This window comes from Oncorhynchus tshawytscha, linkage group LG09 (genome assembly GCF_018296145.1).
Source record: "Oncorhynchus tshawytscha isolate Ot180627B linkage group LG09, Otsh_v2.0, whole genome shotgun sequence".
Taxonomy (NCBI): Eukaryota; Metazoa; Chordata; class Actinopteri; order Salmoniformes; family Salmonidae; genus Oncorhynchus; species Oncorhynchus tshawytscha.
In genome coordinates, this window is record NC_056437.1 from 54,366,890 (window position 1) to 54,390,092 (window position 23,203).

The 23,203-nt window shown below is 40.6% G+C and overlaps 1 protein-coding gene across 1 annotated transcript; it reads left to right on the top strand.

Annotated features, from left to right (window-relative positions):
- The first annotated feature begins 1,028 nt into the window (after nt 1-1,028).
- On the top strand, nt 1,029-4,750 carry LOC112258134 (D(1)-like dopamine receptor). Its single transcript, XM_042327070.1, has 2 exons — nt 1,029-1,158; nt 2,279-4,750. The coding sequence occupies exon 2, from the start codon at nt 2,441-2,443 to the stop codon at nt 3,758-3,760; it is 1,320 nt and encodes a 439-aa protein (XP_042183004.1). The 5' UTR covers nt 1,029-1,158; nt 2,279-2,440; the 3' UTR covers nt 3,761-4,750.
- Nucleotides 4,751-23,203: the final 18,453 nt, after the last annotated feature.

Genomic DNA, 23,203 nt, shown 5'->3' on the forward strand with positions numbered 1-23,203 from the left:
GCAGCAACGTTCCCCATCCAACCTGACAGAGCTTGAGAGGATCTGCAGAGAATAATGGGATAAACTCCCCAAATACAGGTAGGCCAAGCTTGTAGCTTCATACCCAAGAAGACTCAAGGCTGTAATCACTGCCAAAGGTGCTTCAACAAAGTACTGAGTAAAGGGTCTGAATACTTATGTAAATGTGATATTTCTGTTTTTTATTCTTAATACATTTGCACACATTTCTAAAAACCTGTTTTTGCTTTGTCATTATGGGGTATTGTGTGTAGAATGATGAGGAAAAACAATAATTGAGTACATTTTGGAATAAGGCTGTAATGTAACAAAATGTGGTAAAAGTCAAGGGGTCTGAATACTTTCAGAATGCACTGTACATGCAGAAAGATTTGATGTCTGCCTTGACTCTGAAATTCACAGCAAATATGAAGAAAACAGAGCACTGGTCAGGGGTTTTATTGATCTATCCATTTCTCATAGTTTCTCTATATATTGTGTTGGTGGATTAACAATGTAATTACTAAAACATCTTGTTTCTTGTTCTGTCATTTAAGCTTGCAGCATATCATATTTTCATGATTACTTAATATGGGCTCCAGTAGATGGCCTCATTGTGCCTCACTGCAAAAATATTCTCTTCATGTTCAACTTCAAGACAATTTCACCATAAGATATTTTAATAATTCCATGGTTCGTTTTATTTTAAGTTTCATCAAATCCCTTGTATGACATACTGTGGTCAATGCGTTTGATAGTAGGCCTAGCTGTAATATTAGGCTACTGTATAATGAATTATATAATTATACATCTAATATCAATATCGAATATATTAGGCTACTGTATAAATAACTATGTAATTATACATCTAATATCAATATAGAAGAGTGGGTGGGCTTTAATAGGATCAAATAAGCACATTTCACCATGCTGAAGTATGAGCTGATTTTCTTAATGAGCTGGAGGAAAGCAGATGGGGGCGTTTCCGACACCCTCTCATCTTCCCTCAATCTACAAGTGAGAGACTTCACTTCAGACACGTCATTGCTGGATGAGGAGACTAAAACGGAATCGGGATCTCTTCATAATAACTTCAAAATGAGAAGAAAGTAACAAAACAAAAGAGGCACGACATCCAGTGCGTAACGTTTAGGAAAACTCGTAAGCTACTCTTATTGTTGTTGATTTGGAGCTTGTGAGAAGATAAACGAGTTGAATCGATTCTATCGGACGGTATTTGCACCTTCTCTGGATGTGGTCGCACGGTTTTTCACGTGAAAGTAGAGTGAATTTCGAAAGGACTTAATTTAATGTTAATTACACATTGCTGGCGGTACTGGGGCTGCATCCAGAACACACGCGAAGAGAGGAGGAGAGCAGAGAGGCGTGCGCTTCTGGTGTATAGATGGGGGGAAGGAGAATAAGTAGAGCCTACTATTTCCATGTAAATAATGGCTTACCATTGAGCTTTCTTTGAGGATTTAACGGCATCTGCAAAAAAAAAACGTTTGTTTGAAAAAAGTTGACAGCTCATCTTCCATGGAGGTTCATTGCAATTTTGGAGACTTGATGTGTGACAAAAACGGACCGCACAAACGGATTGAGCTCCAGGATTACGGTTATGTGTTGCTCCACGGTCAAATGTAGCCTGACATGTTTTATTGGTGCTTATGGAAACTTGAATGCACATTTTTCATAAAACAAAGGCAGAAGCCACATTTCATGTGTAAAGACACAGACAATGTATTTATTTTGTTGTTATGATGCGAATGCATTTCTATTCAACAATGTTTTGGGAGGAGTCGTGATTATGTCTACATTTCTATCACAGTCCAAATCGTCATGCGGTAGGTCCAGTGCATGTGCATTGCAGTTACAAAGTCTAATGCTTGTCCTGGATGGAGTGTCAATAGGAGCACGAATATAATCAGATGGACACGCCTTGTCAGTCATTAAACAAATCAGATAAATGCAGTGCAAATATGATCAATAGACTGTATTGATGAGCCCATATATAAGGCAAATGATTGGCCCAGCCTCTGTTTACATAACATGCCTGCGAGAATATGGTGTGAACGTTTCAGATGACTGCTGACAGCTCATTGAAATAGACACAACATCAAATAAAAAATCAAGTTTAGATTGGTAGCATACATCATATTCAACTCTTCAATAACGGCTGGAAAACTGCTGCTCTAACATTTGAATGTCTTCGATAATTCATGAACAGGATGATTTTTTTTGGCTAATTTCTAACGATTGCTTTTTGAAATATTTATAGACACTATTCTGCAAGATGATCGTTGTGATGAGCATGGTGACCCAACCTCCAAATGAGCTTGTCCCCAGGCAAGAGGCCAAGGCTACATTTTCCATCTAATTGTCCTGACTTCAGGTGATTGGAATTATGGGGTGATTTCCATCTCTACAAGCTGACAGAAACATGGATTTGAACTTCTCCATGGTCCGTGATAGCGATAATTTGCCAGAGAGAAACTCATCCAAGCGTGTTCTGACAGGCTGTTTTCTCTTTGCGCTCATCCTGACCACACTGCTAGGGAACACACTGGTATGTGTTGCTGTCACCAAGTTCCGCCACCTGCGTTCAAAGGTCACCAACTTCTTTGTGATCTCTTTGGCCATCTCAGACCTGCTGGTGGCCATCTTGGTGATGCCATGGAAGGCAGCGACGGAGATCGTGGGCTTCTGGCCCTTCGGAGCCTTCTGCAACATCTGGGTGGCATTCGACATCATGTGCTCCACAGCGTCCATTTTGAACTTATGTGTCATCAGCGTGGACAGATATTGGGCGATCTCAAGCCCGTTCCGCTATGAGAGGAAGATGACACCCAAGGTGGCATTTATTATGATCAGTGTGGCATGGACTCTGTCCGTGCTTATCTCCTTCATACCTGTGCAGTTGAACTGGCACAAGGCTGCAGTGTTGGAGCTCAACAGCACTTACGGGGAGCTGCCTCCGGACAATTGCGACTCCAGCCTTAACAGGACTTATGCCATCTCCTCCTCCCTCATCAGCTTCTACATCCCTGTGGCAATCATGATCGTGACTTACACCCGGATTTACAGAATTGCCCAGATACAAATCAGGAGAATCTCAGCCCTGGAGAGGGCTGCGGAGAGTGCCAAGAACCGCCACAGCAGTATGGGGAACAACTCCAACATGGAGACGGAGAGCTCCTTCAAGATGTCTTTCAAAAGAGAAACCAAAGTCCTAAAGACCCTCTCTGTCATAATGGGGGTGTTTGTATGCTGCTGGCTGCCCTTCTTTATCCTCAACTGCATGGTGCCCTTCTGTGAGGCCAACAGCACCTCTGATTTCTTCTGCATTAGCCCTGCTACATTTGACGTGTTCGTCTGGTTCGGCTGGGCCAACTCCTCACTCAACCCCATCATATATGCCTTCAACGCGGACTTCCGCAAAGCATTCTCCATCCTGCTGGGCTGCCACAGACTCTGCCCGGGCAGCAATGCCATAGAGATAGTGAGCATCAACAACAATGGAGCTCAGCCACCTGCGTCCCAGTATCAGCCTAAAGGGCACATTCCCAAGGAGAGAAACAATGCCACCTATGTGATTCCCCACAGCATCTTATGTCAGGAGGAGGAGCTGCAGAAGAAGAATGAGGTTGGGATTAAGACCTTGGAGAAACTGTCCCCGCCTCTTTCTGAAAACTTGGACAGCGATGCAGATGTGATTAATCCTATAACTCAGAACGGCCAACACAAAACTGTGAGATGTTGATTGGTGTATGTATTGGTATACAAAAATAGAAGGAACCCACAGAGGGAGAGACCAGGCAGAATGCCTAGCAAAGGTGTGGGGTATACAAACTGAGCTTCACTGCAAACCTTAAATCTCTAATCACTATGGAAATCTACAGAATGTTTCAAATGAAGGCACTTTATCCTGGTTAACTATCTGCAAAACACCTTCAGCATTTATTAATGAAGTATAGACAGATTTGTTGATAAATGTTCCATAACTTGAAAAAAGAAATACACACATGTATACATGTGTTGTATTTATAAATACGTATACATTTGCATATATGTACAGTAGTGATGTTACAAATATCCTGGATGCCATTATAACATGGAGAAAGAAGTAGAAATATTAGCTAAATGTCTTGTAAGTGCTTTACATTTATGTATACTGTGTGTTTCATATTCTCCATTGAACTATAAAGATAATTGGTTTTGCTAAAAAAACATTATGTCAACCGCAGTGTGTAATTAATTGGTTTTTATTTATATTATTTATCATAATATATCGGCGAGTTGAAGACACTTCGGTGGTAATGACAATTGAGTCAAATAATATGACCATAGGATGGTGTAAATAATTCAAAACAACCCTCATCAACTCTTGCATTTACATTCTTGTGACAAAGTGGTAAGCCTCAGAGCGGTAGGGTGTTAGTAAGGTATGATGTATACACATGTATGCATTTGACATTTAGAGCACTGTGTCAATAACTGAGGCATGCTTTAAATGCCTTTTCATTTTCACAGTTACAACATCTCATGCCAAGTATGCCATATTTCTAAACATTTCAGTTGTATTGCCCTTTTGTAGTAAATGCATTTTCCAACTTGTGTAGATAGAGCTCATTCTGATTGTCCCTATTACTCACTCCCACAAGACACTCTCCTCTTGAAAAGTGTTACCTCTTCACACTTAGGGCATCAGTGATCCTGTTGGCAAGTCAGGCCTCATGAGACACTCCTTCAGGTGTGCATCTCCTATTCCTTATATAGTGCACTACTTTTGACCAGATCCTAAAAGGCTTCTGTCAAAAGTAGAGCACTAAATATGAAATAGAATTCCATTTTGGACACACCCTTTTACTGTACTAATGCAGAGAGCTGATTCTGATTCTATTAACGTTCTGTTGGCATGAAGAGAAAAAAAAACAGCTTAGTGTGCAGCAGTAAATGCCATCAATGCATAAAAGAAAAATGTCAATCCTGTACCTTATGCAAGTCACTGGTCACCCAACCGGAACACAATTGACACTTTGTGACCTTTGGTAAACCGCTGAAATCACATATTGTGAATTGCTTAAGCTAGTGCTGTGATGTTTTAGGTAACAGTGGGACTATTGTTGTGTTTATAGCTGCCAGATGGAAGCCACCCCACTGTATGCTTTGGTCCTTTGACTCGTCTGATCAATTCTCTAATTTGTACCTCTGACTGTTAAGTTGTTCTCTCTGCAGTATTGAAATCTATATTGAATTTGACAGATGGCGAACAATTATATAGAGCTTGTGTGGTGAAGGCCTTCAACTAGTTCATAAAGTTGTTAATTTCAGAAGGCATTGCATGAATCTACATTGGATGTAATTTCACAGTGTGAATTTGGTGCAGAACATATTTTCACACTCTTTACAGAAGTGTGGCAACACTAATTTATCATAGTTCCATGATGGGAAGTCCCATGGCCAGGGGTTTGATGTAAACATTAACTAGAGTTAATGCATTGTGGTTTAGTTGTTTCCAGATGTCAACCTTGTTCTCGTATCTCCAGCTGTAAAAGCATAGAGTTGTCATACATTGAATAGGGTAAGTCATTTAGTGGTATTGGTCTCAAATTCATTATTATATTTTGTTGTTCTGGGAAATCAAATTTGACATAAATTCAAAAGGAAGAACATTTGTGGATCAACATGTTACTTATGAGTTGCCTAGCTCCATCCACTCCTGTATTGCTCTCCTATTGAGTTTTTATGGCCTAATTGTATTAGCCTGACCCTGGATTCTTAATTAGAGTGTATGTCCATCTATGACAAGTCTTGTTTGACAAGTGTCAAAATATGAACTCCCTCTGAGAAGACCTTTGTCTATGTCATTTTGTAGATAATGGTGGAATGTGCTCACAGTTCAGCTCCACTCTAATTGTCACAGGGTGCTATCTAGAACCTAAACAAACGGGTTCTTCGGCTGTCCCCATAGGTGAACTCTTTGAAAAAACAATTTTTGTTTTCCAGGTAGAATCCTTTTGGCTTCCATGTAGAACCCTTTCCACAGAGGGAAAGCCAGAACCAAAAAGGGTTCTACCTTGAACCAAAAAGGGTTATTCTATGGGGACAGCCGAAGAACCCCTTTGGAACCCTTTTTAAAAAGAGTGTAGAAGGGACCAGAGCCATGTTTAAATTCATGGCTCTGGAAGCCACCAATCCCATAATATTGAAGTAAAAACAGTGCTGACTTGATATAGTAGCATCTGATATTTTGTAAATGTTTTTTCAAAGGTATTATGTCATTGACGAAGGCAAAACTGCAGCAACTACATGCAACTATGTCCAGTGAAGGTTGGCCTTCTTTCATTTTCTACCATAACAGCAGGGGTGGAAAAAGTACCCAATTGTCATATTTGAGTAAAAGTAAAGATACCTTAATAGAAAATGACTCAAGTAAAAGTGAAAGTCACCCAGTAAAATACTACTTGAGTAAAAATCTAAAAGTATTTGGTTTTAAATATACTTAAGTATCAAAAGTAAATGTAATTGCTAAAATATACTTAAGTATCAAGAATAATAGTAAAAGTATAAATAATTTAAAATGTCTTATATTAAGCAAACCAGACGGCACAATCTTTTTATTTTAATTTTACGGATAGCCAGGAGCATACTCCAACACTCAGACATCATTTACACATGAAGCATGTGTGTTTAATGAGTCCACCAGATCAGAGGCTGTAGGGATGCGCAGGGATCTTCTCTTGATTAAGTGCGTGAATTGGACCATTTTCCTGTGCTGCTAAGCATTCAAAATGTAATGAGTGCTTTTGGGTGTCAGGGAAAATGTATGGAGTAAAAAGTACATTATTTTCTTTAGGATAAAAAGTACATTATTTTCTTTAGTAATGTACAGATACCCATAGAAACTAGTTCAGTACTTTAATACTTTACACCATTGCATAGCCTGTATCACAACCAGCTGTGATTGGGAGTACCATAGGGTGGCACAGAATTGGCCCAGCGTTGTCCGGGTTTGGCCGGTGTAGGCCGTCATTGTAAATATTAAACAACTGTCTTGCCTAGTTAAATAAAGGTTAAATACAAAATTTGTTGACAGTTGTTGACCAATATTGACCTGTCTCTCCATTATAAACTATATTCTTTGCTGATCATTTTTTTCTAGCTATCTTCAAACATGAGTCCACTCAAATATACAATTAAAAAATAACTCCACAAAATCTGAGCTGCTATGGGAAATATTCCAGAAGACTGTCTTTGTCTGCTCAGCGCTCAGCCCGTCAGGCCCTGTCTACTCAGTGGAGAAGCTGTTATTCAGTTTCATTAGTAAACAATCCTCCCCTGCTGTTTCCCCCTGTGGTTCTATCACAACAACACAACATGCACACCTGGCCCTACGACTAGGTAATTCGGCCTGCATAAAGATGCCAAAAATAAAAAATGTCTATTCAGCTTTTGTTTCCAACGATTTTGCTGAGTGTGACGTCCAATGCTGTGAGAAGACAATGTTTTATAAAGTTGATATGCTTAGCCATATGAAAAAGTGTGCCACTGGCATGGCTCTTTGAAGTATCTGAGGCTTGTCCGTATGTTTTTGGTTTTATACACTTATACAGATCAATATATATTTTCTGTTCAGATGGTTTAACTATCTTGCTTGTTGCTGTATCTGTATCATTCCTGAGATCTGAGCCTGCCAAGTTTACCAGTCATGTTCAACTCTACTCACCACAGTAAACTGCCACTTTATGATTTGGGGGCATTGCATTGCTAAATGACAAAAGGAGAATGCCTTGCTTGCTCAAATGTCTTTCCTAGGGGTGCCCCACAGGTTATGAGAAAGAACTTGTGACAGCTTCATGTTCTGTCTAGATGTTTGTTGTGACATCACATGTAACAGTGCTTTTGTTAACCTATCCGACAGCAAAGCGTTCCTTTGCATCAAATGACAAACAGGACAAGATAACCGTCACTGTCCTCCTATGACATTAAACACTATCCTTTTTGGATGGGTCCAATTACAGGGGTGTTGTTGTCAAGCTCATTTTATGAAGATGCTTTATTAACGATGGCATCCCTACCTCGACATTCAACAACACTTCATGGACATAAAATGAAAAACATTATTGTACAATGTTCAAATGTAGATGTGAACACAAGTGCTTTTTTAAAATTATTTTGGAATCCTTAATTGTGAGTAATTGCATGTGCTGTTTTTCAGTGTGGGTTTATTGAAAGGTCAAGGCACTCGTCAGTCAGATGTTCTGCAGTTGTCAAGGTTTTGAAAAATAGTTTATTAGAGTACCTAGTTTACGGTTCTAACAAAATGTGCCCTACACTACTTGCAAAATAAAAGTACATGTACATTTAAAAATATATATTATTTGAATTTATTTAGAGGAGGTTTGGCTGGTATGGTACTGTAGTTTGGGTCCAACTGTTTATTGGAAGATCATGTCTTTGTGGAGGATCGATATGAATTGATTTCTGTCTAACAATGACGCACATTTTCAGCTTTGATGGCCTCACTCTGTTCATATCCCACATCATTTACATAACTAGATGAGGATGAACGAGTTGAAATAGCCTTTCAAAAGCAAAACAAACAGCGAAGCAGTCAGTGTCTGGTATGTCAAAGTCAATGTCACTCTGATCTGATGGTATTACAAGTACAACTGCTCTTTTCACAGTTTGTTTGATGCTGATGTAACAGTCGGCCTTACCATTGAGCGAGATGCTCTACTGTGGCATATGTCATTTATTATTTAATGTTTCTATTTAAGAATAAGATTGTTACAGTTACAGGCTAAAAAAAAGGTATCTGTCCACATTGTGTATTGGTGTGGGTGCCATGAAGGCCCTGGGTGACCACTCTGTGTACAGCTGTTCACATTCAATTAGTAGCTCTTTTAAAAAGCATGTAAACATCCTCATCTCAGTCAACCAGGTAATGTGACTCAACACAGAGCCATTCAGTGGCGCTCAGCTGTGAAATCAGTGGCTGTTGTGGAGAAGGAGATACTGTACCACAGCCCCATTTAGCTCTGTGTCTGTAAGTGACTCGCTGGGCTGCAGCCACAAACGCAACGCTCTCATTCTGACTGACTTAGATCCGAACAAGACAGCAGTTGTCTAGAAATCCAACAATGTGAGGGGGTTCAAAAACATTAGGACCAGAAAGACTGCATGGTTTGGATACAGTAAAATACATTAATATTGGAGATGTTATGACCATTAGTGTAAACTCAATGCCTGGCGGGTTGACACATCCCGTAAGCGATGCATAAATCACATGGATGGTTGAGCTGCACTTTCCCCGTAGATCAACACAGGCAGAAATTGAAGGGGGCCACAGTGGAAACACAGTCAAGGTTAATGACAGGCCCGCGGGGCAGCGCTTGCCTTGGTGAGAGGAGGTGGCCATGAACGACTGCTGTAATGTGCTTATGTAACCAACATGCAGCTTCTTATTTCTCCACCAAGCACAGCATCAGCACCACTGCTTGTAGTTCAGTTCTGGAAAAAAAATGGAGATTTAATATTACAGTACAAGTCTGAACAGGCACTAGGAGCTAGGCTGTGTTTTCATGAGGATATTATGTCTAAGCTACTGAAGCCCATGGGGTGAGGATTTGTTTGCAGGGGGAACCAATAATCATGAGGTCAGTCTGCATTAGTGGACAGAAAGGAAAAGCCTTTATAGTGCCAGATGAGGGGTTTAAATACTTTACTTGAACTAAATTCAGTCTTTACCCAAATCCCTTCTTTGCCTCCTTCTTCTGTATTGCCAGGATATCTATAGAGAGAGTACATCTTTAACATTTCCTGGTAGAGATACATGAAATGGTTTTTTGGTTGAAAGGGCAAAAGGGCAAAAGAGCAGTTGAAAGGGTCAAATTCCTTTAGTCCCCAGAATGTGTTGATATATCAAAGAGAAAAAATTCAAGTGTGTTCTCTTGATCAATGTCAATGTAGCGACAGTATTTTCCAAAGACGATGATTCAAAACCTAGCAATATGCATTGCTGTTATAGATTGTAGGGGGTGACAATGACACTATGTCTTAGTTAAGATGTTCACAGTTCTGCTGCGAATGCAACAGCTTGACATTGCTTTGATTTGGAGTTCTGACGTACAGCAGCACGTAAGTTCACAAACTGGGAGCTACAAGGGAGGAAAGTTTCCTTCATTCACCTCTTTGTACCTCCTTCATGTCACATGCTATTACTCTTATCCAACAGGCAGGCTAGTGAAGGCAGACTTCCCTACTGCTTTCTAATTCTGTCCCTGACTCATGGCATCTGTTCAGCACTTATGCAGTGACGTGATTTGTTCTCTTGCTCCTCTGATACTAAAAGGCTTCGAAGTTGGATAAATCGTATTCATTACAACATGCCCATGGCTGTTCACCTGATGGATAACTAACTGTCAAACACTTCTCTGTCTCCACCTGGCTTTGATCTAGCAATCATGTCAAGAGTTTTCCACAAATGTATCATTCTGCTGCCTGTCTGCGGAGAAAACATTAATCTGGTCTGGCAAAGTCTATCGGATTCCTGCGAGTAGTTCAATTCAGCTCATTTACAGGTTTCTCTGCCCATCGAGCAACTGCCTGGTCCACATAATCAACAAATGTGGTGCTTCAACAGTCTGATCAGATACAATTTCTGACCAATGACCAACTCCCAAGAGAAATAAGTCAATTGCATCATCCCTACCATCACCGTCAAATCGTACTCTTCAAAATGAGGGGGAAATTTGAATTATTTGAATTATTTAACATTCTGTTAACATTATGGCTGAACAGTCTAGTATTTATTTGTATTTGTATTTATTAAGGATCCCCTCTTCCCGGGGTCCAGCAACATAAAGGCAGTTATATACAATTAAAAATATTAGATGACATTACATTTCATAACACTTTTCACAACACATTAAGTGTGTGCCCTCGGGCCACTAGTCTACTACCACATAGCTACAATACAAAATCCATGTGTATGTGTGTGTAGAGTGTGTGTGTTAGCATGTGTATGTGTGTGTAGAGTGCTTGTGTTAGCATGTGTGTGTAGAGTGCTTGTGTTAGCATGTGTATGTGTGTGTAGAGTGCTTGTGTTAGCATGTGTATGTGTGTGTAGAGTGTGTGTGTTAGCATGTGTATGTGTGTGAAGAGTGCGTGTGTTAGCATGTGTATGTGTGTGTAGAGTGCGTGTGTTAGCATGTGTATGTGTGTGTAGAGTGCGTGTGTTAGCATGTGTATGTGCGTGTGTTAGCATGTGTATGTGTGTGTAGAGTGCGTGTGTTAGCATGTGTAGAGTGCGTGTGTTAGCATGTGTATGTGCGTATAGAGTGCGTGTGTTAGCATGTGTATGTGTGTGTAGAGTGCGTGTGTTAGCATGTGTATGTGTGTGTAGAGTGCGTGTGTTAGCATGTGCATGTAGAGTGCGTGTGTTAGCATGTGTATGTGCGTGTAGAGTGCGGGTGTTAGCATGTGTGTGTGTGTGTAGAGTGCGTGTGTTAGCAATCTCTCCTCTACTTTGAGCCATGAGAGATGCATATGCATATGATTAATGTTAGTGCTCCCTGTACATTTAAGGGTTTCACCAGGCTGCCCTGTTCTGAGCCAATTGTAATTTTCCTAAGACCCGTTTTGTGGCACCTGACCACACGACTGGACAGTAGTCCAATTGCGACAAAACTAGGGCCTGTAATACCTGACTTGTTGGTTGGGTTTTTAAGAAGGCATCTTATTTTTTAAATGTATTTAACTAGGCAAGTCAGTTAAGAGCAAATTCTTATTGACACTGACGGCCTAGGAACAGTGGGTTAACTGCCTTGTTCAGGGGCAGAACAACATATCTTTACCTTGTCAGCACAGGGATTCAATCTAGCAACCTGTCGGTTAATGGCCCAACGCTCTAACCACTAGGCTACCTGCCACCCCATCTTAGCTACTGTTGCATCAACATATTTTGTCCATGACCTCAACTTGCTCAATTTCCACATTATTCATTACAAGATTTGGTTGAGGTTTAGGGTTTAGTGGATAATTTGTCCCAAATACAATGCTTTTAGTTTTAGAAATATTTAGGGCTAACTTATTTCTTGCCACCCATTCTTCTAACTGACTGCAGCTCTGTTGCGGTGATTTCACTCACTGGCTATGTATAAATATTTAAATTCCTCGTCAATCCACGGGGATTTAACAGTTTTTACAGTCACTTTCTCAATGGGTGTGTGCTTATTAGTAACGAAAAGCAATTTCATAAATGTGTCAAGTGCACAGACCAGCAAATATTCTTTACATCAGCAACATAGGAATAACTACAAAATTTATTGCATGACCTCTTATACACTACATTAGACCCAGCCTTTGGAACTTTGGTTTTCCTATATATGGCTACTATACAGTATTGTGATCACTACATCCGATGGATTTGGATACTGCTTTAAAGCAGATATACCTCTCTGTTGATATCACCTACATTATCAAGCATTTCACAACATATTATCCAGATGCTGACCACCTGGTGGTCTATAGCAGCTTCCCACAAGAATGGGTTTTAGGTGAGGCAGGTGAACCTGTAGCCATATTACTTCAACAGTATTTAACATGAGATCCTCTCTAAGCTTTACAGGAATGTGGCTCTGAATATAGACTACAACATCGCAGCTATTGGCATTTCTGTTTTTTCTGTAGATGTTATAACCCTGTATTGTTACCACTGTATCATCAAATGTATTATCTAAGTGATTTTTAGAGTCCGAATATTAATGCAATCTGTTACTAGCATGTTATCTATTTTATGAACCTTGTTTCTTAGGCTACATATGTTAATGTGGGCTATTTTTACAACTTTTCTGGGATGGTTGGTTGTTTTTATTGCTTTACTGGGAAGCTTATCAGAAGTAGACATGGCAATGTTATTTATGTTTGAGCTGATAGTGCAGGGTGAAGTGCACTCAGTGGACCTCGTACTGGGGCCCACCGCCTTAGTACTAACAGTATAATTCTGGTTCAGAGTGTCCAGGAGCCAACATGATTGACTTCGTCATTCCTGTAGAGCATCTTCTGTTTCCAGTGCAAAGTTATCTATAAAAGTTGTTCCAACAGAGCTACAGTAATATTTTAGCCAGGTGTGTAATGCCAGTAGCCTGCTGAATATTTCACACCCGCGGCCCAACGATGGTACCGGACCTGAAATAATTGGCCGCTTTTTGGAATCTTTCAGAACTAGAATCAGTTCTTTAAAATCAATTTTCAGCAGTTCCCAGCTAGCTCTCCTATTGTCGCTTGACCTCACATGGACTACGACAGCGTCGGCTCCCGGCAGCTGTCGTAGAACGGTCGGAAGCAGCCTTTTAAGTCCTATACTCATGCTTCAGGATAGCACAAGGTTTTTAACCAAGATGTTTCTCACCATAGAACTGCCGATGTTGACAGATGGTGTAATGGATGAGGAGGTGCGGCCATTCTTTCACCTCGAGTGGTTTCGCAAAGCCCTCAAGGACTGAAGGGTCCAATGGACCTGAGCCATCTGTAGAGTCCATCGTTGATGATGAAGAGGCCGGAGTCTAAGACAACCTCACGGTCTGATGAGGGGGAGCTCTGAGGATCTGAACCAGAGGTAGAAGCCACCTGAGAGGGAGACAGAACAGAGAATGAAGGCGCAGGTACCTCCGGATCTGATCTCGAATCGGAAGCCCCCAGGGAAGAAGGCCCCGGAACCTATGGATCCAGGGTGGCGAAGCAGTTTCTAGTCTGTCTCCGGGCTTACCATCGCCAAGGAGGCCCCGAGGATTGGTAGGTTTAGAGACATTATTTTCTACAGTTGGAATTAGAGAACTCACTACACCCTTACATATCCCCATCATTTAGAGGGCTGTAGCAACCTCCCAGAACTGACTTACTGTCAGAGGGCTTACAACAGGAAGGTTTCTCTATTCCTTGCTGTCTGCAATTTGTGCCAATCTAAACATCAGAAATTGCGTTCTAGTGTTGGACCACTAATGATGGACTACTGATGTACATGGTCTGTTTCACCTCAATCCTTTTCCAGGAACCAATAACTTTGAACAAAAACCCTATTCTGGGACTGGCTGCCAAAAGTGTCAATCCTGCAGATCAGAAATCTGAAGGTCCAGGTGTAGTCCATGACTGCCACACACACACCTTCTCATATTTTAATGTGACGTTAAATGCAGTCAGGTTACAAATAGCCTATAGTTAGCCTGTTTATCCTATACATTAGCAAGTAGTAGTTGGGGAAGGGGTAGCGTAGGCAGTTTGTTATTCGGTCATTTTTATAAAAACAGTACAGTATTAAATAGAAAAATATTAACACAAAGTAACCATGTTAACTTAGGCAACAACTCAATAAAACTAACACTGGTCGCATCATCAGTTAGGTTTCATCAGTGTGCTAATAATCTTCAGAGGCATGTCACTGATCATTTTTAAAAGCATGTCCCTGACTGAATACTGGAGAGTAAATCAAACATCTCAAAGAGTCCCGTGTCTGACAGGAAATACACTATTTTGACTCTTCAGTCCTCACTATGCTTTGGGTCTCATTTCTTTAAAAGCATCTGAAGACATAGAGTTAAGGATAAACGCCGTATGTATCCCCTCAAGACTCCCCCACTCCACATCCAGGCATGTATTTACCAAATCCACAAGGTAGATTATAATACAGCACAATTACTGGAACATCCATTCATACTTATGTGCCAATGTGCGAGAGATAGGATCAAACGCTTCCACCCAAGAATAACTGCCTTTACCAAAAGGCCTATTCATAATCATGCACACAAAGAGACAAAACAAAGCTTAGTGCAGGCACAGTAATTCCACATTCTTCCTTAATAGAGGGTTTGTCTGTGACGTGCACTAGTAAACAGTGCACTATTTCTTTGGGTCATTCTAATGGCTCTGGGAGAGAGCTGGAGGAAATGTTTACACTGAAGGATGAATCGAGGAATTCAGTCTAGATGAGACGGTGGTATATGAAAGTTTTACATGTACGCACAACGTGGCCGGCGGCCTAAATGGACCTGCAATTTCACTCAATGAGGCTTGAGCCCCAATGTCTTGTCATATTTGCTTTGGGGAGCTCTGCGATCTGGCCTGAATAACTTCCCCCCTGGAATACCATGTTCTGTCTTTTTGCCAATGGCTTATCAACTTAATGAATGTGACAAACTTCCGACTTCAACTGTATATGTTCCGATTTTTGGATGTTTTATTTAATTTGTTATTGTATGGAGCCATCCCTTGTATCATTTTCTAGGCCTCCCAGGTATTTGCATTTAAGGTAATGTATATGATTACTGTCGCTAGGGGGAGCTGTGACGTCAATGGGGAGCGTTAGTGGGATTGTGAGGTCTTGGAAGTTTCTTATTCAATCTTGGAGAATGCCTACTACTAAACACTACTAACGTTTCTCTGTCTCATAATTTCACCCTGTCAATTCAGGTATGTAATTTGCAAAAGTGCAATATGACTCACAAAATATTAAGATAACATGGTAAACTACATAGTCCACGAGTTTGGTGATGTTTGAATGCAATTAAAGGGAGTTTTAACAGAGTGCAAAACTTGTTGGTATTTTCTCCTTTGTAAGTATTGGAGGTTGGCTAGGTTGCAGTGGTAAACGATTAAATACTTTATTTATATTGTACGGAATATTTGTCAAATAGATCAATTGCCCTTAGTCTGTTCAAAAAATTAAGTTGTTCCAATTACAGTACCAACTACAGGTTTAACATATCTTGAAAGACTTTGGTTGCAAGCAGGAGTAACACCGACAACATCTTTAAGGGAGTGGTAATGAGGTGACCAATAACAGATGCAATTGAGATCAGCTGTGCGGATGAATTTAGCCCATATTGAATGTTTAACGAGACATCAACTGCCAATAATCTAGTGCCATCGATTGTTCAAATCAAATCAAACTTTATTTGTCACATGTGTAGACCTTAAGGTGAAATGCTTACTTACAAGCCTTAACCAACAGTGTAGTCAAGAAAGAGTTCTAAAAATATTTACCAAATAAACTAAAGTAAAAAATTATTTAAAAAAGTAACACAATAAAATAAACGAATAAAATAACAATAACGAGGCTATATACAGGGGGTACCGAGTTATGCTGTTAGTACCGAGTCAATGTGCGGGGTACAGGTTAGTCGAGGTAATTTGTACATGTAGGTAGTGGTAAAGTGAATATATATAGATAATAAATAGTGGGTAGCAGCAGTGTAAAAAACAAATGGAGGGGGGTGTCAATGTAAATAATCCGGTGGCCATTTGATTAATTGTTCAGCAGTCTTATGGCTTGGAGGTAGAAGCTGTTAAGGAGCCTTTTGTTCCTAGACTTGGCGATCTGGTACCTCTTGCCGTGTGGTAGCAGAAAAAACAATCTATGACTTGGGTGATTGGAGTCTGACACCGCCGAGTATATAGGTCCTGGATGGCAGGAAACTTGGCCCCGTGATGTACTGGGCCGTACGCACTACCCTCTGTTGCGCCTTACGGTCAGATGCCGAGCAGTTGCCATACCAGGCTGTGATGCAACCGGTCAGGATGCTCTTGATGGTGCAGCTGTGGAACTTTGAGGATCTGGGAACCCATGCCTGTTCGGCCTTTGAAAAATGAAAGGAGAGCCGCACACTCTAGGAGCTCAGATGCAATACTTTAATAACCTAATAACCAATGTTTCAACAGACAAGCTGTCTTCATCAGGATTCAATTACAAACACTGCGGGGTGACTAGTTTATATAGTGTCAGAAGACACAGACGGGTGTCTGTAATCACGGCCGGGTGTGGCCTGATATTATTGGTTAATTCTCAGATATAAAAATAACATACCAATAAATGGATAGCATACAGTCATAGATACAATTTGGCTACATAGGCCTACAAACGTTTAAAATACAAAATCACAATAATCACAAGAATGGCTTAAAGTCTACGTTGAGACCGAATTGAGCAAGAGTCTTTTAATAAAAAATCCAGGCAGCCTCTTGTTTTAACAAGAAACTGTCGGGGTCACCCCCTCTCCTAGGGAGGGTGACATGTTCGATGCCGTTATAACGTAGGGGAGAAATCGACTGGTTAGCTTCCAAAAAGTGGGTTGTTACTGGGTAAGTCGAGTTTTTGCACCTAATGGTGCTACGACGCTCAGAGATTCGTAGTTTTAATTTGCGCTTTGTTTTACCTACATAATTTTTACCACAAGGACAAGTTATAAGATAAATAACTGCCTTAGTGGAGCAAGTGATGACACCTTTGTTTGGGATCTGTTTCCCTGTTTGGGGGTATTTTAAAGTATCTACATTTATAAGTGCCATCGCATTGAGCACAGCCTGTTCGGACTGACTTTTCCTGTAGTCCACGATCAGCTCCTTTGTTTCCCTCACATTGAGGGAGAAGTTGTTGTCCTGGCACCGCTCTGCCAAGTCTCTGACCTCTCTATAGGCTGTCTCATCGTTGTTGGTGATCAGGCCTAACACGGTTGTGTCGTCAGCAAACCTTTTATTTATTTAACTAGGCAAGTCAGTTAAGAACAAATTCTTATTTACAATGACAGCCTAAACCGGCCAAAGCCGGATGACGCTGGGCCAATTGTGCGCAGCCCTATGGGACTCCCAATCATGTGATACAATCTGGATTCGAACCAGGGTGTCTGTAATGATGCCTCTAGCACTGAGATGCAGTGCCTTAGATGTAGGAGTCGTGTTTGGCTACGCAGTCGTGGGTGAACAGGAAGTACAGGAGGGGACTAAGCACACACCCCTGAAGGGCCCCAGTGTTGAGGATCAGCATAGCAGACATGTTGTTGCCTACCCTTACCAACTCGGGGCGGCCATCCTAAGTCCAGGATCCAGTTGCAGAGGGAGGTGTTTAGTCCCAGGGTCCTTACCTTAGTGATGAGATTTGTGGGCACTATGGTGTTGAACGCTGAGCTATAGTCAATGAACAGCATTCTCGCATACGTGTTCCTTTTGCCTGGTGGGAAAGAGCAGTGTCGAGTGCGATCGAGATTGCGTCATCTGTGGATCTGTTGGGGCAGTATGCGAAAGGTGGGTCTAGGGAATCCAGGAGGATGCTGTTGATGTGAGCCATGACCAGCCTTACAAAGCACTTCACGGCTACAGACGTCAGTGCTACAGGGCGGTAATCATTTAGACAGGTTACCTTTGCTTCCTTGGGCACAGGGACTATGGTGGTCTGCTTGAAACATGTAGATATTACAGACTCGGTCAAGGAGAGGTTTAAAATATCAGTGAAGACACTTTCCAGTTGGTCCGCGCATGCTTTGAGTACACGTCCTGGTAATCCATCTGGCCTCGCGGCTTTGTGAATGTTGACCTGTTTAACTTCTTGGTGACAGGGGGCAGTATTTTCACGTCCGGATGAAATGCATGCCCATATTCAACTGCCTGCTACTCATCCCCAGAAGATAAGTATTGCATATCTGTTTGAATCATGTCTGTGAGTATAATTGAACTTATTTAGCAGGCGAAGCCCCGAGGACAAACCATTCAGATTTTTTTTTAGGTCACTCTCTTTTCAATGCACTGTTCAGAACGAGGGTAACTTATAGTGTACTGTTAGACAGAGTCGCGTGACCAGAAAGCTAGCTACAGTTTGTTTTCCTCCTGTATTGAACACAGATCATCCCGTCTTCAATTTTATCGATTATTTACATTAAAAAATACCTAAAATTGTATTACAAAAGTAGTTTGAAATGTTTTGGCAAAGTTTAAGGGTAACTTTTGAGATCTTTTTTTAAGTCACATTGCGCAAGTTGGTTCCGGTTTTTCTGGATCAAACTTGCCAAATAAATGGACATTTTGGATATATATTGACGGAATTAATCGAACAAAAGGATAATTTGTGATGTTTATGGGACATATTGGAGTGCCAACAAAAGAAGCTCGTCAAAGGTAAGGCATGAATTACATTTGTAAAAGTTGAGTCATCCTACCATTAGCTTTTACCCCATAGCTTTTGGTTTTCTGGCCCTAGCCTGACCACCTCAAAATCAGTACATTCGATGGTAAAGCGAATTAATAATTTGTTAATATCTGCGTTTCACAGATGAAGAGTTGCACCAGGTTTGTTTAATTAAATATTTGCATGTGGATGGACAGGCAGATGCAATCAAATTATTTGTCCATGATAGTCAAATGATCAGCAAAAATAGCTTTCCCTCTGCTTGCCAGTTGTTCGTCTTATTACTAGAGGTCAGAGAAGTGTCAGCATAGCTTCGTTTTATTCATTAGTTAGCTGGTTAATATTTTAAATTGGAATCAGGTTTTCAGTGGTGTGCTGTTTCTGTGTTTATGCATTACTGGGCTCTACAGATATGTGGATTCATTTCTTGTGACAGAAAGCACAAATATTGTGGGCTACATGATACAAAACAGCTTCGTCATCCAGATTTCAATCCAGATTACAACCCAGATTTCAACCCCAAATCAAAGATAGGGTTTCAAGATATAGTTTATTTCAAGTTGAATTCACATTTTTTTGACACCTCACTGTCAGCTATGACTATTGGATGTGAATTTGACTGGTGCTTTGTTCTGTGTTGAATTTGAGTGAAATAAAGTTTAGTCATGCCACCCACTTTTTTTTACTTATTTGTTTTGGTCAAGAACTGATTAAAGAGATTCTCTGGTACTTTGGGTGTACTTTTTAGCCAGTAGATCTGAAATTACAGCTCAGGAGCCAAAAGTGGTCCCCAAAAATTGCCCACTGTCATATATGTGCACCACGTCATGTGTGTGCATGCTAGCTGTCACTCATATGGTGACGGACTTAAGGTCATTGGTTTAACTCGAATTGGGGGAAAATGTTGGGAAAATGGCACAGCAGAGCTTCAAGAAAAAACAGTCACTTTCAAACTAGGGATTTAGTGGCTAATTGAGGTAAAACAGTAATTATGCATGTATGAACTACACATTGACACATCCAGGCCAAAGAGGGAAGTTTAAAAAATACTGAATAGTCGCCAAAGTTCTGGAGCATGTCTTGAAATATATTTATTTATGCTAATGAAAACCCCAGAGGTTTCTTTGGTAAGCCACATACCCTCCACATGTGGAAATATGTCACTGATAGCTACACAAAAATGAATTTCAAAGTTATTGGTGTTTTTGCAAAGGGATGGTGAAACCTCCAAAGGATGCCTAATGAGATCTTAATCATCGTGAGAAGAAAATACTCTCTCATGCAAATCTGTGCTTTTCAATATTCATCATATCAACAGTTGTGCCACAGGATTGAGCTTTCTGCATTTGACATCCCCTTCCAACACACATGCGCCAAAGCGACAGTAATATCTTAACGACCAACGAGTATAGTGTGACTCAGGAGGAGAATGACATTTGCGCCGCTCCACAGCGTAGTCATTTGTGCATATGAGTTTGCCCAAGAGTATGGCTGATGTCAGAAGGAGGGATTATCAGATTGATTATCATCCACCCAGACAGATTGTCATCCTCACAGATTCTTGTTGAATCATGGACAGTGACTTTATTTACAGTGTGGAGAGGAGAAGAGCGCCGCTGCACCCCCTGGGCCCTACACTTCATTTGACATAATTAAGAAATCTCATGACATCACCACCCCAGAGGACTTTGTTATTATGTGTCCAATATCATTCCGATGGTCATTATGTTCTAAAGATGATGCCAACATGATCTGAAACTCTCGTTAAGTCAACAGTTTGTCGATGTCTGTGTGACTGCATGTCTTAAAAACACATTTAAAGAATGATGTCAGACAGGAAATGTTCCAGTCCTGTGTGAACCCTTGGTCAGGCTGACGTGGCACCTTGAGCATGCCTGTCGTGCATCACTCACATTGACTAAACTCAACTCAGGACTCCAGGCCCCAGACCTTTACACAAGCCTAGATGACCTTGTCAGCAAGTTCAAGTATGTTCGCTCCGCTCCTCCTGAGTGCTGTAAGTAGTCCCTCATCAGGCGATACCTGATTCGTTCATGTGAATTTGAGATGAATAATTGAGCGTTGAAAGTGCATTCTCAGTATAACAACTATTTGACTCAGGGTGGGATGTTTGCTGTGTGACTGCACTCAAAACACTGCTGTTGTTTGAAATTAAATAGACATGATGACAAGATAATTGAATCATGCATAATGTTTTACAGCTTAATGGAATGTGAGCTGGAAAAAAGAGAAAGACCTGAAAGGATGTTGTGAACCTATTGTCTGGCCATGCATGGTAAAGAGACACTTTGAGGCTAAACTTCTAATTATATTAAATTATATTAAAACAACAGAAAATCATAAAACATGAAATATATTACACAAAATAACTGCTACACTGAGTGTACAAAGCATTAGGAACACATGCTCTTTCCATGACATAGACTGACCAGGTGAATCCAGGTGAAAGCTATGATCCCTTATTGATGTCTTGTAGTTTGGATGAAGGGTAGAAGACTGGTTAAAGAAGGATTTTTAAGCCTTGAGACAATTGAGACATGGATTGTGCTTGCCCATTCAGAGGGTGAATGGGTAAGACAAATGATTTGTAGTGACTTTGAACAGGGTATGGTAGTAGGTGCCAGGCGCACCGGTTTGAGTGTGCCAAGAACTGCAACACTGATGGGTTTTTCACACTCAACAGTTTCCCTTGTGTATCAAGAATGCTCCACCCCCAATGGACAATCAGCAAACTTGACACAACTATGGGAAGCATTCGATTCAGCATCCCTGTGGAATGCTTTCAACATTTATTTTCATTGTTAAAGTGGCCTCTTGAGTATCTGGTCACACTCGATAACTCAAATGTGTTAGTCACGCGATAATGTCTTTACCAATTTGAATAAATAAATGCATTACATGTACAAATGTATTGTTTTTCTTACATTTAGATTTTAGGAAGAATGTCACTCTATATGTACACCAGAGTTGCCAGCTTAATACTGTGATTTTGCTTTACAGCAGAAATACTGTAATATATTTCAAGGTACTATATTTTCTTAAATGTAGAGCAGGGATGCCGTAATATATTTGACAGAAAATAGTACTGTAAAAATATCTTGCAGCAACTCTGCTGTAAAGCAACATTACAGTATTAAGCTTGCAACTATGGTGCCAGTATAAAGCTGTGCATTTGTGCATAGTACTTATCATAATCCATGTCTGATCTCCATCCATATAGCTGTACCATGATATACATACTGCAGCTGTAACTGACTCTACATAGACTTCAGTTGTCACTGACTAGTTATTCATTTCATTTCCCACTGAGCAAACCCTTTTCGTACTTATAACATTCTTATAAATTCATTTTTATCAGGTTTTTGCCTGGCGGAGCTTATTTCTTTATTGACATTTGCCAATGAACTGTTTATGTCCATTTGTTTTGTGTTCAGCCCTGGTTGTCTTGAAAAGTAAATGGTAAAACTCTTCATTATGAACCTAAATATAAGGGCTGGACATGTAAATGAATGAAAGTAGTGAAGAAAAAAATCATTTTTATGGGGTCTGGCCAGATATTTTGAGGTGTGCCTTGTAATCAAATCAAAGTCAGGTCGCATGCACAGTCTAGCAGGTGTTTTAGTGGGTGATTATGTTACTAGCTCCTAACAATGCAGTAAAATGTCAAACAATTAAAATGGTAGAAAGTATATATATATATATATACAAAAAAATACATGAAATCAAGACCGGTGGGACGATTCTGATTAATAACCAAAATAGCAATGTAGCAGTAATCAACTGCAATCTAAACGCATGAACACCGGGAGAATTTTACACAGATCAGCTAAAAATGATATTTACAGCAATAGATAAGCTATGTCAAGAATCCATAAATAAATGAAGAGTCGGGGATACAGTATCACAGTTTGAAACGGAAGTGACCAGTAGTTCAATGCCTCTATAGCAAAGGGAAGCAGTGTTGGATGTGTGTACGTGCGTGTGTGTTTGTGAGTATGAGGTGTGTGATAGTTTGTGTGTATGTTTTGTATGAGTGTGCATCAATTGGTAGATGGCTGTTCAACCTTGTAGTAGAAGCAGTTTTTTAATCTCTCAGTCTTAGCTCTAATGCACCTGTACTGTCTCTGTATGTCGGACGGTAGCCGGGTGAACAGTCCGTGGCTCAGGTGGTTGAGGTCCTTGATGATCTTCTTGGCCATCCTTTGACACCGGGTGATGTAGATGTCCTGG

Excerpts from the sequence above, each read along its gene's own strand:
- LOC112258134 (XM_042327070.1), top strand. The coding sequence starts at position 2,441 with ATGGATTTGAACTTCTCCATGGTCCGTGATAGCGATAATTTGCCAGAG.